Source organism: Anomaloglossus baeobatrachus (assembly GCF_048569485.1).
Source record: "Anomaloglossus baeobatrachus isolate aAnoBae1 chromosome 5 unlocalized genomic scaffold, aAnoBae1.hap1 SUPER_5_unloc_30, whole genome shotgun sequence".
Classification (NCBI taxonomy): domain Eukaryota; kingdom Metazoa; phylum Chordata; class Amphibia; order Anura; family Aromobatidae; genus Anomaloglossus; species Anomaloglossus baeobatrachus.
This window is the reverse complement of record NW_027441807.1, coordinates 484,484-499,562: the sequence shown is the minus strand read 5'-3', so window position 1 is coordinate 499,562 and position 15,079 is coordinate 484,484. Positions and strand designations below refer to the sequence as shown.

At 47.5% G+C, this 15,079-nt stretch overlaps 1 protein-coding gene across 1 annotated transcript; it reads left to right on the top strand.

Moving 5' to 3' along the window:
• Positions 1–1,702: 1,702 nt before the first annotated feature.
• LOC142259202 (uncharacterized) lies at positions 1,703–14,820 on the top strand. The gene is made up of 4 exons (XM_075331696.1): positions 1,703–1,765; positions 10,341–10,464; positions 10,548–10,661; positions 12,170–14,820. The coding sequence occupies exons 1-4, from the start codon at positions 1,703–1,705 to the stop codon at positions 13,105–13,107; spliced, it is 1,239 nt and encodes a 412-aa protein (XP_075187811.1). The 3' UTR covers positions 13,108–14,820.
• The last annotated feature ends 259 nt before the right edge of the window (positions 14,821–15,079 follow it).

Below are 15,079 nucleotides of genomic sequence, written 5' to 3'. Positions count from 1 at the left end.
TTTTGAACCCACAGGTACTTCACAGAATTTGATAACCTTAGCTCATCATATTGAAAATTTTTAAATTTTTTTTGTTAACAAAAATGTTGCCTTAGCACCAAATTTCTCACTTTTTCAAGAGGAAACACCAGAAAGTGGACACCACAGTTTGTTATACAAATTTGTATGAGCTCAGTGATACCCCACATGTGGCCAAAAAAACCTCTGTTTGGACAAGCGGGACGGCTCGGAACAGAAGGAGCACTATGTGAATTTTGGAAAAGTTGAAATAAATTGCGGGCACCATGTCGCATTTGCAGGGCCACTAAGGTACCTATAAAGCAGAAACCCCTACAAGTGACCCCATTTTGGACACTAGACCACTCAAGAATTTTATTCAGGGATATAGTGAGCAGGTAGATCACAAAAATGTTGCTGTAGTGCCAAATTTCTCACTTTTAGGCTAGGTCCCCACGATTTGTTGACACTGCATCTAGGACGCAGTGTCAGCCATTCTGCGCAGATGCCAGTGTTGTCCACACGAGAACGCAGCTGCCCGTGCCCACAATCCAGGTTCAGGCCGCTGCGGATTTTATTCTCCCTGTGAAAAACATTCTCATCTCCACAGCATAAACTGACATCCTGCGTCTCAGGAAGCCACGCCGCTGGTCAGTTTATGCTGCAGATAAAAGAAGCACAGTGGTCAGGAGATTTCTAAACATCCCACCACTGCGCTTGTACTGCACATCATCTCAGTCAAAACACTCTGCGTCCAAACCGCTGCAAGTCCTGATCGTGGGCACATAGCCCAATAAGCTAGGATGGATGGATGGCTAGATAAATAGATGTCAAACACATATAAAATGTCCCACCCCCTTTCATATTCTAAGCTGGCACCCTTTAGTAGCTTTCATGTGGCACTAAATTGTGTTTAACCTTGTATTTAGCCCCCCCCCAAAAAAAAACCAAAAAAAACAGCTTCACCTTAGCTGGTAATCCAAAATGGAGGTGTCTCCATGCTGTTTTTTTTAAATTATTTATAAAAAATTAAAAATAAAGTGGGGTCCCCCCCCAAATTGGATTACCAGCCAGGGTATAGTGGATACCTGTGGTCTGGTATTCTCAGGGTGGAAAGAACTATGGTTATTTGGCCCTTCCCAGCCTAAAAATAGCAGGCCGCAGCCGCCCAGAAGTGGCGCTTACATTAGATGCGCTAATGCTGGTGCATCGCACGGCTCTTCCCGTTGCCCTGGTGTGGTGGCAAATGGGGTAATAAATGGTGTTGTTGAGGTTAGGGTATGATGTCATGGCGTCTTTCAGATACCCGACATCACTAACCTAGTCAGTAGTAAAAAACAAAAGATTCTCTCTCATTCCCTCCTTCACCAATTTATTGAAAAGAAAAAAAATCTGGTCTGCCGTAATCCATTTTGGAGGTCCTATGACGACTCTGGACCTTCCAGAATATGGGGGGCACACTCAGAGAACATATCCCCCATTTTCTGGAAGTGCAAACCCTCCATGTGAAGAGTGTGGTTGCAGAAATGCTGCACTCACACTCCCCGGGTCCAAAGCACGGCAGTGTGAGCTGCAGTAAGCTCAGTGTCACTACTAGCAGGGAGACGGCTGAGAGCCGCTCTGCACATGTGGCCAGGATCTTCTGAGAAGGAAGAGGAGGGATCGTAGGGGATCGTCACTGCAGGAGGTAACGGGAGCCCGGGGAATGACAGGGGGTGACCTGGCAGGACCTGGGGAGAACTTTGAAGTTGCATCTAACATGTCAGATGTGACAGAACTCAGAGGAGGAGGATGAGCGCAGCGTGTGCCCCGGACATTTTAGATGATCGGGTGAGGCGTGGGACTGGGGGGGCACTTTGGCCACATCGGAGGACCGAGGGAGGAGATTTACCTCCCATCTGACATGATTGATTATGCCAGGTGGATGTTAAATCATTTTTTTCGGCCTGAATCGTGATCTCCAGGGTCTTAGCTATCCCCGATAGCTGAAACCATGGAGATTTTTCGATGCTGGGGGGCGGCATACACTTTATTTCTTGCCGTCGTTTTGAAACAGCGCATCAGAATAAGTACCTTTTTCTGCCACCGTTTTAATCCGTAAGGCTGTCATAAAGGGGTTAAAGATCTGTGAAAATCTTTTTCCTTGTTCAGATATTCAAGTAAATGTTGCATCTTTTCTCGTGATTTGCTCGGCTTCATTTTCATGTTACTGTCGTCGTCTTTATTGTTTTTGCTTTCATGACGAGGCTGAAGTCGGTTTCTTATTCGGCAGTTTTTATTTTTTTTTCATGGTTTTTAGGAACAAAAATAAACAATGACAACAATATAATCCCCTGCAGTGCGGAGCCCGGATGTGAATACACTGAAAAGCACCAACAAAAATGATAAAACTGGTACAAAAATAGGCATCAAAGTGGCACCGAAGGGCGTTGTGGAAAGGGTTAAATGGCCTTAGGCCGCTGATCTATATAGGTAAAGCCATAATAATGTGAGAATAGACTGAAATCAGAGAACAATAGCGACTTTCCCTTTGTGATTACTAATTAGTGACACAAACCCATTTACATCAGCCGGAAGAGAACTTTACAGAACACCAGCTACTTATTCACATCTGGGTGAATTGGCTATTTGCCCACTTTGCTGCCAGTTCTGATGCCCAGGACCCATTTGGGCCGGGCCGGAGTGACCTGAATCTGATGCGAGACATCACTATATAATGGTGGTGTCAGATTAGTGACCCAAGGTCATTTAACCCTTTCCAAAACGCCCTTTGCTGCCCACTTTGATGCCCATGTTTGTGCCAGTTTTCTAATTTTTGTAGCTGCTTTTAAGTGTATTCACATCCGGGCTCCTCGCTGTATTGTATTATATTATGATTATTTTTTACGTTTCTTGTTAAACCTGTAAAAAGAAAAATAGAAAAAAAATCCAAATAATAAACCATCTGCAGCCCCGAATAGGAAACTGACCAATAAGAAAACAACTTCAGCATCGAGTTTTTATTGCTGATGTTGAGCGATACTGGTGGGGAAATGTCTGTTATTACCACATATCCCCTGCAAACCCCCCCCCCCCCCCCGCAGTGACTGAGAGACGCTCAGCATTGGAACCTGCTGTCAGTTAGGCTGCTTTCACACATCCGTTTTTTGCCATCAGGCACAATCCGGTTTGTGCCTGATGCAACAGATCCGCCGCAGATTGTGTTAAAACTGATGCGATGGATCCAGTAAAAAACTGATCCGTTTTTGTTTTTTTTTCTTTTTCATGTCAAAGGAAGAGGGAGAGACTTCATCATCACCGCACACCCTGGCACTACCGCTCCCTTCATCACCGCACACCCCGGCACTACGACCCCCATCATCACCGCACACCCCGGCACTACCACCCCCATCATCACCGCACACCCCGGCACTACCACCCCCATCATCACCGCACACCCCGGCACTACCGCTCCCTTCATCACCGCACACCCCGGCACTACGACCCCCATCATCATCGCACACCCCGGCACTACCGCTCCCTTCATCACCGCACACCCCGACACTACCGCCACCATCATCACCACACACCCCGGCACTACCGCCACCATCATCACCGCACACCCCGACACTACCGCCCCCATCATCACTGCACACCTCGGCTCTACCGCTCCCTTCATCCCCGCACACCCCGGCACTACCGCCCGATCATCCCCGCACACCCCGACACTACCGCCCCCATCATCACCACACATCCCGACACTACCGCCCCCATCATCACCACACACCGCGACACTACCGCCCCATCATCCCCGCACACCCCGACACTACCGCCCCCATCATCACCGCACACCGCAACACTACCGCTCCCTTCATCACCGCACACCCCGGCACTACGACCCCCATCATCATCGCACACCCCGGCACTACCGCTCCCTTCATCACCGCACACCCCGACACTACCGCCACCATCATCACCACACACCCCGGCACTACCGCCACCATCATCACCACACACCCCGACACTACCGCCCCCATCATCACCGCACACCTCGGCTCTACCGCTCCCTTCATCCCCGCACACCCCGGCACTACCGCCCGATCATCCCCGCACACCCCGACACTACCGCCCCCATCATCACCACACATCCCGACACTACCGCCCGATCATCACCACACACCGCGACACTACCGCCCCATCATCCCCGCACACCCCGACACTACCGCCCCCATCATCACCGCACACCGCAACACTACCGCTCCCGTCATCACCGCACACCCCGGCACTACCGCCACCATCATCACCGCACACCCCGGCACTACCGCCCCCATCATCAACGCACACCTCGGCTCTACCGCTCCCTTCATCACCGCACACCCCGGCACTACCGCCCCCGTCATCCCCGCACACCCCGGCACTACCGCCCCCATCATCACTGCACACACCCCGACACTACCACTCCCATCATCACCGCACACCCCTGCACTACCGCCCCCATCATCACCGCACACCCCGGCTCTACCGCTCCCATCATCACCGCACACCCCGGTACTACCGCCCCCATCATCACCGCGCACCCCGGCACTACCGCCCCCATCATCACCGCGCACCCCGGCACTACCGCCCCCATCATCACCGCACACCCCGGCTCTACCGCTCCCATCATTACCGCACACCCTGGTACTACCGCTCCCATCATCACCGCACACCCCGACACTACCGCCCCCATCATCACCACACACCCCGGCACTACCGCTCCCTTCATAACCGCACACACGCAGGCATTACAGCTCCCATCATCATCGCACACACGCAGGCACTACCGCACCTATCATCACCACACACATGCAGGCACTTTGCCCCCATCATCACCACACACACGCAGGCACTACCGTCCCCATCATCACCGCACACCCCGGCACTACCACTCCCATCATCACCGCACACCCCGGCACTAGCGCTCCCATCATCACCGCACACCCCGACACTACCGCCCCCATCATCACCACACACCCCGGCACTATCTCTCCCTTCATCACCGCACACCCGGCACTACCGCCCCATCATCACCGCACACACGCAGGCATTACAGCTCCCATCATCATCGCACACACGCAGGCACTACCGCACCTATCATGACCGCACACACACAGGCACTACCGCTCCTATCATCACCACACACACGCAGGCACTTTGCCCCCATCATCACCACACACACGCAGGCACTACCGTCCCCATAATCACCGCACACACATCGGCACTACTGCCCCCATCATCATTGCACACACGCAGGCACTACCGCCCCATTCATCATCACACACATGCAGGCACTGCCGCACCCATCATCACCGCACACACACAGGCACTACTGCACTTATCATCACTGCACACACGCAGGCACTAACGCTCCCATCATCACCGCACACACGCAGGCACTACCGCACCCATCATCACCGCACACACCCCAGCACTACCGCTCCCATCATCGTCGCACACACGCAGGCACTACCGCCCCATCATCATCGCGCACAGACAGGCACTACCGCTCCAATTATCACCGCACACATGCAGGCACTACCGCACCCATCATCACCGCACTCAGCGGCACTACCTGAGTGATGCCACCGCTGACAGCACGACTCACTTCAGTTGCTACGTGGAGCTGACAGAGAGCGGTCACGGTCTGTGGCCACTCTCTGTCAGCTTCCGATGTAGCAGTACTGAAAACGTCGTGGGACCTCTGTGGATTACGTTGGACCTGGAGGGGTATTTGGGGATTTTAATAAAGTGGTGAAAGAGGGTGTTTTTTTGTCTTTTATTTAAAATAAAGGATTTTTTCAGGGGTATGTGTTTATTTACTTTCGCTTACAGGTTAATAATTGGGGGTGTCTCATAGATGCCTGCCATGATTAACCTAGGACTTAGTGGCAGCTATGGGCTGCCATTAACTTCTTATTACCCCAATTGTCACCGCACCAGGGCAATTCGGGATGAGCCGGGTAGAGTCCCAGGACAGTCGCATCTAATGGATGCGGCAATTCTGGGCGGCTGCTGACTGATATTTTTAGGCTGGGGGCTCCCCATAACGTGGGGCTCCCCATCCTGAGAATACCAGCCTTCAGCCGTGTGGCTTTATCTTGGCTAGTATCAAAATTGGGGGGTGGGGACCACACACTGTTTTTTTAAAAATTATTTACTTATTTATTGTACTGCACTACATAGACCCACCCACCGGCGGCTGTGATTGGTTGCAGTGAGACAGCTGTCACTCAGCGTGGGGGCGCATCTGAATGCAACCAATCATAGGTGCCAGTGGGCGGAGAAAGTAGGGAATACGAGATGGAATAATGAGCGGCCGGCATTTTCAAAAGTAGGAGAAGGCGCCAGAGCAATGTGACAGCTGTGCAGCGCCGTGCCCGGTATCGGTGAGTATGAAAGAGAGGTTGAGAGGGAGAGACCGACAGAGAGAGAGAGAGACCGACATCTACAGAGAGGGAGAGAGACCGACAGAGAGAGAGAGGCCAGAAATGAATTCACATCTCATCTGAGCATGCTCAAATTAAAAAAACGGATCCATCACTGGAATGCGTTTTTTTTCCGGACGACGCCGGCGATGATCCGGCGCCCATAGGCTTCTATAACAACATGCCGGATGGTGCCGGATCCATCGTGGTCCGTTTTTTTGCCGGAGACAAAAAACGCTGCATGCTGCGTCCTTTCCGGCAGCCGGACCAAGAAATTTCGCTGGATTTGGCAGACGCCGCATGCAACACAAGGCCATCCGACACAATACGGCGTTAATACAAGTCATTGGGGAATAAAACGGATCCGGCGCCGGATCCGTTTTAATCGTTTTTTGATGGATTGTGTCTGGCAGCAAAAATTGGATGTGTGAAAGCAGCCTTAATCCTGCTTTACACGAGACGACCGATCGTGCGATGCATCGTCGGGGTCACGGTTTTCGTGACGCACATCCGGCATCGTACACTGTCGTCTCGTGTGACACCTCCTAGCGACGCAGTATCGCTCACAAATCGTGAGTTGTGTACTCGTCGCTAGGTTTCATAAAATTATTTAATTAAAATGGCGCCCGTTGTTCATCGTTTCCGTGGCATCACACGTTACTCTGTGTGACACCACGGGAATGATGAACACAGCTTACCTGCGTCCCGCGGCACCCGCCAGCTATGTGGAAGGAGGGAGGTGGGCGGGATGTTTACATCCCGCTCATCTCCGCCCCTCCGCTTCTATTGGCTGGCTGCCGCGTGACGTCGCGATGACGCCGAACGTCTCTCCCACTTCAGGAAGTGGACTTTCGTCGCTCACAGCGAGGTCGTCCGGAAGGTAAGTACGTGTGACGGGGGTTAAACGAGTTTGTGCGACACGGGCATCGATTTGCCCGTGACGCACAAACGACGGGGGCGGGTACGATCGATTGTGAAATCGCACGATCGGTCGTCTTGTGTAAAGCAGCCTTTAGTGCTGAGAGCGCGTATACAACCACTGATCACTATATATTGAGCAATAACTAAAACCTCATCGGGGCCATCCCTATGACTAAAAGCTGGACACTGTCATATTATATGTTTATAAGCAAAACAAGAATGCCGCGGAGACACCATCACATGTTTCTCAACGCTGGCCGGAAACTAGCCAGGTCTTTCACCGGGAAGGAACAACCACGGGAAGGGCAGTCTCCAGTCAAGGAAACCGCCTATACCAAAACATGGTATCCATCCACAGACAGCTGTTTCGGGGTATTTGCCCCTCATCAGTGTGGAGTAGAAAACTGGCTAGTGGGAGCATTGCCTAGTAGAAGACTACATAGGTAAGGATGGTTGACCTCGGGGAGATCAACATCCAACACTGCGGAGACACCATCACGTCTTTCTCAACGCAGTGACACTAGAACAAGGCCCCCTGGGAAAATAAACAAAACAAGAATGCCGCGGAGACACCATCACATGTTTCTCAACGCTGGCAGGAAACTAGCCAGGTCTTTTACCTGGGAGGAACAACCACGAGAAGGGCAGTCTCCTGTCAAGGAAACCACCTATACCGAAACATGGTATCCATCCACAGACAGCTGTTTTGGGGTATTTGCCCCTCTTCAGTGTGGAGTAGGAAACTGGCTAGTGGGGGCAATGCCTAGTAGAAGACTACATAGGTAAGGCATTGCTCCCACTAGCCAGTTTCCTACTCCACACTGATGATGGGGCAAATACCTCGAAACAGCTGTCTGTGGATGGATACCATGTTTTGGTATAGGTGGTTTCCTTGACTGGAGACTGCCCTTCCTGTGGTTGTTCCTTCCCAGTGAAAGACCTGGCTAGCTTCCTGCCAGCCTTGAGAAACATGTGATGGTGTCTCTGCGTCATTCTTGTTTCAAGTTTGTAGACAAACATGAATAGGTTTACTTTTATCTAAGGGGCTAAAAAAAGAGAAGTTTGTCCAAAAAAGTGGTGCACATTTTGCGCATCCCGTAGCGTTCTCATGATCTATGGCTCAGTGACGGCTTACTTTTTCTGTCTCAAGCTGAAGATTTTAATGGTACCGTTTTTGCGCACATACTACACATTTTGCTCAAAATTTACGGCGACCAAAAAACATAATTTTGGCATTTTTTCGCCGCTATATAGTTTATCAATCAGATGAATTGGTTTCATATTTTGATAGACCAGGCCTTTCTGAACGCGGCGATACCAAATATGTGTATATATTTTTAATTTTTTAACCCTTTCATTGTCAATGGGGTGAAAGGAGCATGATTTGAACTTTTAGTTGTTTTTTTTTTTAATTTTTGAAAACTTTGTTTTTTACTTATTTTTATTTTACTAGTTCCCCTAGGGGGCTATAAGGATCAGCAGTATAATCACTTATTCATGTCTTCCGATCAGAGCAGCATCGGTCAGATCGGGAAAAATACTCATCTCCTGTATCCTGCAGTACTTGGCTGCTTGTTACAGGACCTAAGTCATGTGAGCTACAGGAGTCATCATATGACCCTGTACTACCATCACAACCATCGGATCCACGTGATCAGGTCACGTGACTTCCGGTGGAGGCCTAGGAGTAAAGTTTTATGGTGATTGCGATTATACTGGGGCTGTCACAATTTGACAGCGCCATTTAAGAGGTTAACAGCCCCAGGCAGATCTCGGATCTGCTCGTATCTGCTAGGCACACATCTCAGCTGTACAAATCAGCTGAGATGTGCGCCTATCTCCGCCAGCTGCCGGCAGCAGCGGGAGGGAATTAACACTGACCGCTAGGACATAATTTTACTGCCCGCAGTCGTTAAGGGGTTAAAGTCTACGAGCTCCGAAACCAGTTTAGAATATCTAAACTTTGTTATTTACATAATTTTTCTAGTTTAGGAGTGAAATATAATGTGGGCACATTTTGTAATTGGGATAATATTCACTATTTTACTGCCTTCATACAAGAAATGGGTGGTAAATTGTGCGTCAGCGAGTGCACAGATCCGTACACCATGTGTGGCCCCTCTTCTTCCGTTAGAGACAAGAATACATCGAATCCTAATTCAATTGCACTGTTCTTAATCAAAAAACTGGGAAGTTATTTATTTTTGCACTTTTATATTTTCCTCCTCTTATTCCGGGAGCAATTACGCTTTTATTTTTCCGCTCACATTGCCATATCAAGGATTGTGTTGTATTATAAAGATCATTTGCTACTTTTATTGGTCGGTTTTACTACTTACATAGCACATTTCATGTTGAATTTTTTTTCCTACTCAAATGATATCTCACCTCTCTTATCTACATTAATTTTACATATCGGCTCATCTCCTTCCCATTCAGGGCCTTATAATATCAGATCCTCTCAGTGGAGATCTTCTATAGAAGAGAATTCTCCTGATTGCCCCGTGAAGGATGGATATGGACAGGGACAAGATGGCGGAGAGGATATTACACCTCACCCTAGAGATCCTCTTCCGGCTTACTGGAGAGGTGAGAGATTCTGATGACGTCACATTACATCATTCTTATCTATGGGAATAACAGATGGACAGAACTGGAGAGGTGAGGACTCTGGAAATGTCTGGAGTGAGATTTATTACTGTGTCTCTCCATAACCAGGATTACACAGTAGTGAAGAAGACCTCTAGTGAGCGCTGTCAGGCCCCTGTGTCTGAGGGATGGGGAAGACCCCTGAGCCCAATCACGGGGCCTCCACCTCACCCCCCGATACATGAGGACATCAATGACCAGAAGATCCTAGAACTCACCTACAAGATGATTGAGCTGCTGACTGGAGAGGTGACACTGCTGGGAATGCTGGGACATTATACAGTAACGCTATGAAGGGATCGGGGGTGACGGTATCATTGTATGTGTCAGGTTCCTATAAGGTGTCAGGACGTCACCGTCTATTTCTCCATGGAGGAGTGGGAGTATTTAGAAGGACACAGAGATCTGTACAAGAACGTCATAATGGCGGTTCCCCAGCCCCTCACATCACCAGGTAATAGACAGGACTAAATACACATGGCCTATAATTATCTGTATGTAAGGAATAAATTCAGCCCCTGTCTGTGTCTCCTCCAGTTCTATCCAGTAAGAGGACAACACTAAAGAGATGTCCCCGTCCTCTTCTCCCACAGGACTGTAAACAAGAAGACCCCGATGTTCCTCAGGATGTGTTTCCTCCAGCTCTATCCAGTAAGAGATATCTACTCATGTACTTTCTGCACTAACTTTGTGTTTACATTTTTAGGCTTTCTGCTCTGTTTTTTTCAGCTGTATTTTCTTTGCTTCTGCTTCTTCTGCTGTTTGTTTCTAGTGCCTTCTCTATGTTGTTATGAAGGCAACTAAAAGACCTGCAGAGGGTTCATGAATACCCAGTTTCCCCGAAAAGACGACATACACCGAAAATAAGACCTAGCACGATTTCATGGGATTTTTGGAGAATGGTTGAAATATAAGCCCTACTCCAAAAATAAGCCCTAGTTACAGTCAGAGCCAACGTTGGGAGGAGTCAAATTGCGCAATTTCACTGGAACCCCACTCTCTTAGGGTCCCTATCAGTTGTATTCTAAGGTTGATTGTTTAAGGACCTTTGATGATTTCAAAGTCATGTGACATGATGTAACCAAAGGTCTCTTAATTGCAGGAGTCTTAAAGAACTGAACAAAAGACAGGCTGGCATGCAGGACTGGCATTAGGGGAAAGGGAGGGCAAACAGGACTATTTCATAGGGCCCCCATTCTCCTAAGGGCCCCAGTGTTTATATGCCGATTTTAGGACTGCTTAAGGACGTTTTTGACAACATGTCATGTGACCAAAGAGCTCTTAATTACAGAAGTCTAAAGCTGAAAAGGCGACAGGCTGGCGTCTGTGTGTGTTCACACCAGTTTGAACCAGCTTTGCCAAAATAGGCAGAGCATGACCAGAAGAAGGGTGTGATGCCACGGCTTCTTTAATTCATAACAAACTGTGGCATTCGCTATGCCAGAAATCTTACTCTAGTCCCTGACATCATTTTTCAGTGTCCATCTCTGGTCTTAATGAATTGGAGCCCTAATGGTTATCTGCACAGCCCCCAAGACCCAGCTACCTGCTTTTACGTCGAACCACAGGCTTGGGCAGGCTAGCAAGCGTTATTCTCCAGACATACTGGTGGTTGTTGTGTATTATTGCTGTCAGCTGTTGTGGTGTTAACCCTTTTTGTCTTTTTGTTGCTGCCTTCCTGCTCTTGCTTTTCTCCTTAGTCTCTCTTTGTTTGTTTCTGTGAGTTTGCAATGTGTCCCATCTGTCTTAATCTATGTTTCCATCATATTCCTGCCCCTTCCTTCCCTAGGGATATAACAGATTTGATCTGGTCAGGGGAGTAGTAAGGCATGGGACTCCGCCATCTACAGTGGTAATCCAGAGGTTAGGAATAGCTTAAGGTCTCCTAGCGTGAGGGACAGTATAGGAGCCCCCTGTCCCTGATTATCCTGGTCACATTGTGATAATCAATCAGATTATTTACTGTAGCACATTCTAGAACTGGTGCTAGGAATGGGAGAGCCGAATTAACGAAGATGTAACTCTTAGATGTTGAAATTGGAAAACAGATTCAGAATACATTTTTTCCTCATTTTAATTTCTGATGTTATGGTTTAAAAAAATAAATGTACTTTCAAGATAATATCATTAAAAATAATAACTATGTTTCTTTTTAGCAGATGACTGTATTGGGGGTTCAGATGGAAATCTAATATCTTCAGAATTTATAACAGATGATGACAGTATCACACATAATACATATGAAGAGCATGCTGCTGTCCCAGATATACCTTCAGTCCTTCCTAGGAAATCTCTATCATCTGATCTTTTCAAACAAGTCCAAAATTCTGATTTATCACAGAATTGTAAGCAAAATAAAAGTTACAGAAGTGATATGGAACATGAAACCGGTCCTACAAGGGAGAAACCGTTTTCATTCCCAGAATGTGAGAAATGTTTTGCTCGAAAATCAAACCTTATTTATCATCAGAAAAATCACACAGGGGAGAAGCCATTTTCATGTTCAGAATGTGGTAAATGTTTTAATTGGAAATCAGAACTTGTTGTGCATCAAAGAATTCACACAGGGGAGAAGCCATTTTTATGTTCAGAATGTGGGAAATGTTTTAACCTGAAGTCAGAACTTGTTAGGCATCAAAGATCTCACACAGGGGAGAAGCCATTTTTATGTTTAGAGTGTGGGAAATGTTTTCCCCAGAAGTCACAACTTGTTAGGCATCAAAAATATCACACAGGGGAGAAGCCATTTTTATGTTCAGAATGTGGGAAATATTTTTACCAGAAATCAGAACTTGTTCAGCATCAAAGATCTCACACAGGGGAGAAGCCATTTTCATGTTCAGAATGTGGGAAATGTTTTATTCTAAAATCAAATCTTGTTACGCATCAAAGATCTCACACAGGGGAAAAGCCATTTTCATGCCTGGAATGTGGTAAATGTTTTACTAGGAAATCATCTCTTTCTGACCATGAAAAGGTTCACACAGGAGATAAACCATTTTTATGTTCTGAATGTGGGAAATGTTTTTCTCAGAAATCACATCTTGTTAAACATGTGAAGAGGCTGCACAGGAAAGAAACCTTTTTCATGTTGTGAATAATTGAAATGTTTAACTGGTAAATCAATTCTTGTCGACTATGAGAAAACCCACACAGTAGAGGAGCCATTCTTGTATTCAGAATTTGGCAGATATTTTTATCAATAATTAGGTCCTGTTGTGAGATGAGTCACATAGGAGAAATCATCATGATGTACTGTGATTCAATGGGTTTTATCCAAAAATCAATTGCTCCACTAAGAATTGGTCAGGGAAAGCACCATTTTCTTTCTTTTTAAACTTACTGTATTATTATGACCATAAGCCGCACCTAGGTTTTAGTGGAGGAAAATAGGGAAAAATATTGTAGGAAAAAATGTAGTCATTACGCACTTATGGGGGGGAATGTGCTGCTAACACTGTTATGGGGGCAATATCCCCCAATTCTGTATTAGTGTCCCCCATCCTGGGCCCCTTTCAGTTATATATGTCGATCATTCTGGTGTATATGTCGTTCTTCCTGGTAAATATGTTCCCTATATTTGTCCTATCATGGTGTATTTGGCTCGCATCCTGGTATATATGGCCCTCATCCTGGGCTCATCCTGGTATATATGATCCCTATCCTGGTATATATGGCTCTCATCCTGGTATATATGGCAATCATCTTGGTATATATGGCCTTCATCCTGGGCTCATCCTGGTGTATATGATCCCCATCCTGGGCCCATTCTGGAATATATCTTTTATCCTCGTATATATGTTCCTCATCTTGGTATTTACAGGTTAAAATGGGCCCCCTTACTTCTTGGGATGCAAGTTGCACCAATGATGTGTCTGCTTCTGCTATCATCCTGGTATATACCGTGTTTTTCCAAAAATAAGACCTCCCCCAAAAATAAGCCCTAGCAGGGATTTTCAGCATTTTCGGAGAAAGGCTTAAATATAAGCCCTCCCCCGAAAATAAGCCCTAGTCCCGGATCAATAATGAAGTGTCCGTGCAGCTAAAAAAGATACAGATACTGCAGGACACTTCATTATAGACAGCGGCACCCGGCAACTACACTCACCCGACACCGAGCAGAGGACCTGCAGTGATCACACACCCGCACACATCAGCTCTCACACACACACACACACACACACACACAATCAGATCTCGCACACAAACATCGGATCGCACACACACACAGTCAGATCGCACACATAATCAGATCGCACACACAAACATCGGCTCACACGCAAACAACAAATCACACACACACACAAACATCGGATCGCACACACATCGGATCGCATACACACTCACCCCATCCAGTGCCACCGATCTCTTCTCGCCGGGAGAATCCTGAGAGGCAGTGCGGTGCAGCGCGACGAACAGGACCTGCGGCCGGACACGTGACTTGCTCTCATTCTCTGCTGCCGTAAGTGCTGAATGTGATGTGATGTGTGTGTGTGTGTCTGCAATCGGCTGTGTGTGTGTGTGTGTCTGCGATCGGCTGTGTTTTTCTGCGATCGGCTGTGTGTGCCTGCGTTCGGATGTGTGTATCTGTGATGGCTGTGTGTGCGTGCGATCTGCTGTGTGTATCTGTGATCGGCTGTGTGTGTCTGCGATCGGATGTGTATCTGTGATGGCTGTGTGTGATCTGCTGTGTATATCTGCGATCTGCTGTGTGTGTATCTGTGATCGGCTGTGTGTGTCTGCGATCGGATGTGTGTGATCTGCTGTGTATATCTGTGATCTGCTGACGATGCTGAAGTTGGTTTCTTATTCGTCCAGTTTCTTATTCGGGGCTGAAGTTGGTTTCTTATTCGTCAGTTTCTTATTCGGCAATTTAGTTTTTTCAGTTTTTTATGCATTTATCAACAAAAATGACACATGACAATAATAAAATACAATGCACTGATGAGCCCTAATATACATACACTCAAAACCAGCTGCGAAAATTAAAAAACTGGCAAAAAAATGGGCATCAAAGTGGGCACCGAAGTATGTTAGTGAAAGGGTTAAATGGCTTTGGGCCACTGATC

Coding starts and splice junctions, on each gene's coding strand:
- LOC142259202 (XM_075331696.1), top strand. CDS start 1,703: ATGACAGGGGGTGACCTGGCAGGACCTGGGGAGAACTTTGAAGTTGCA. Junction 1,766..10,340: donor TTGCATCTAACATGTCAGAT/GTGACAGAACTC, acceptor TGTATGTGTCAG/GTTCCTATAAGGTGTCAGGA. Junction 10,662..12,169: donor GTTTCCTCCAGCTCTATCCA/GTAAGAGATATC, acceptor TCTTTTTAGCAG/ATGACTGTATTGGGGGTTCA.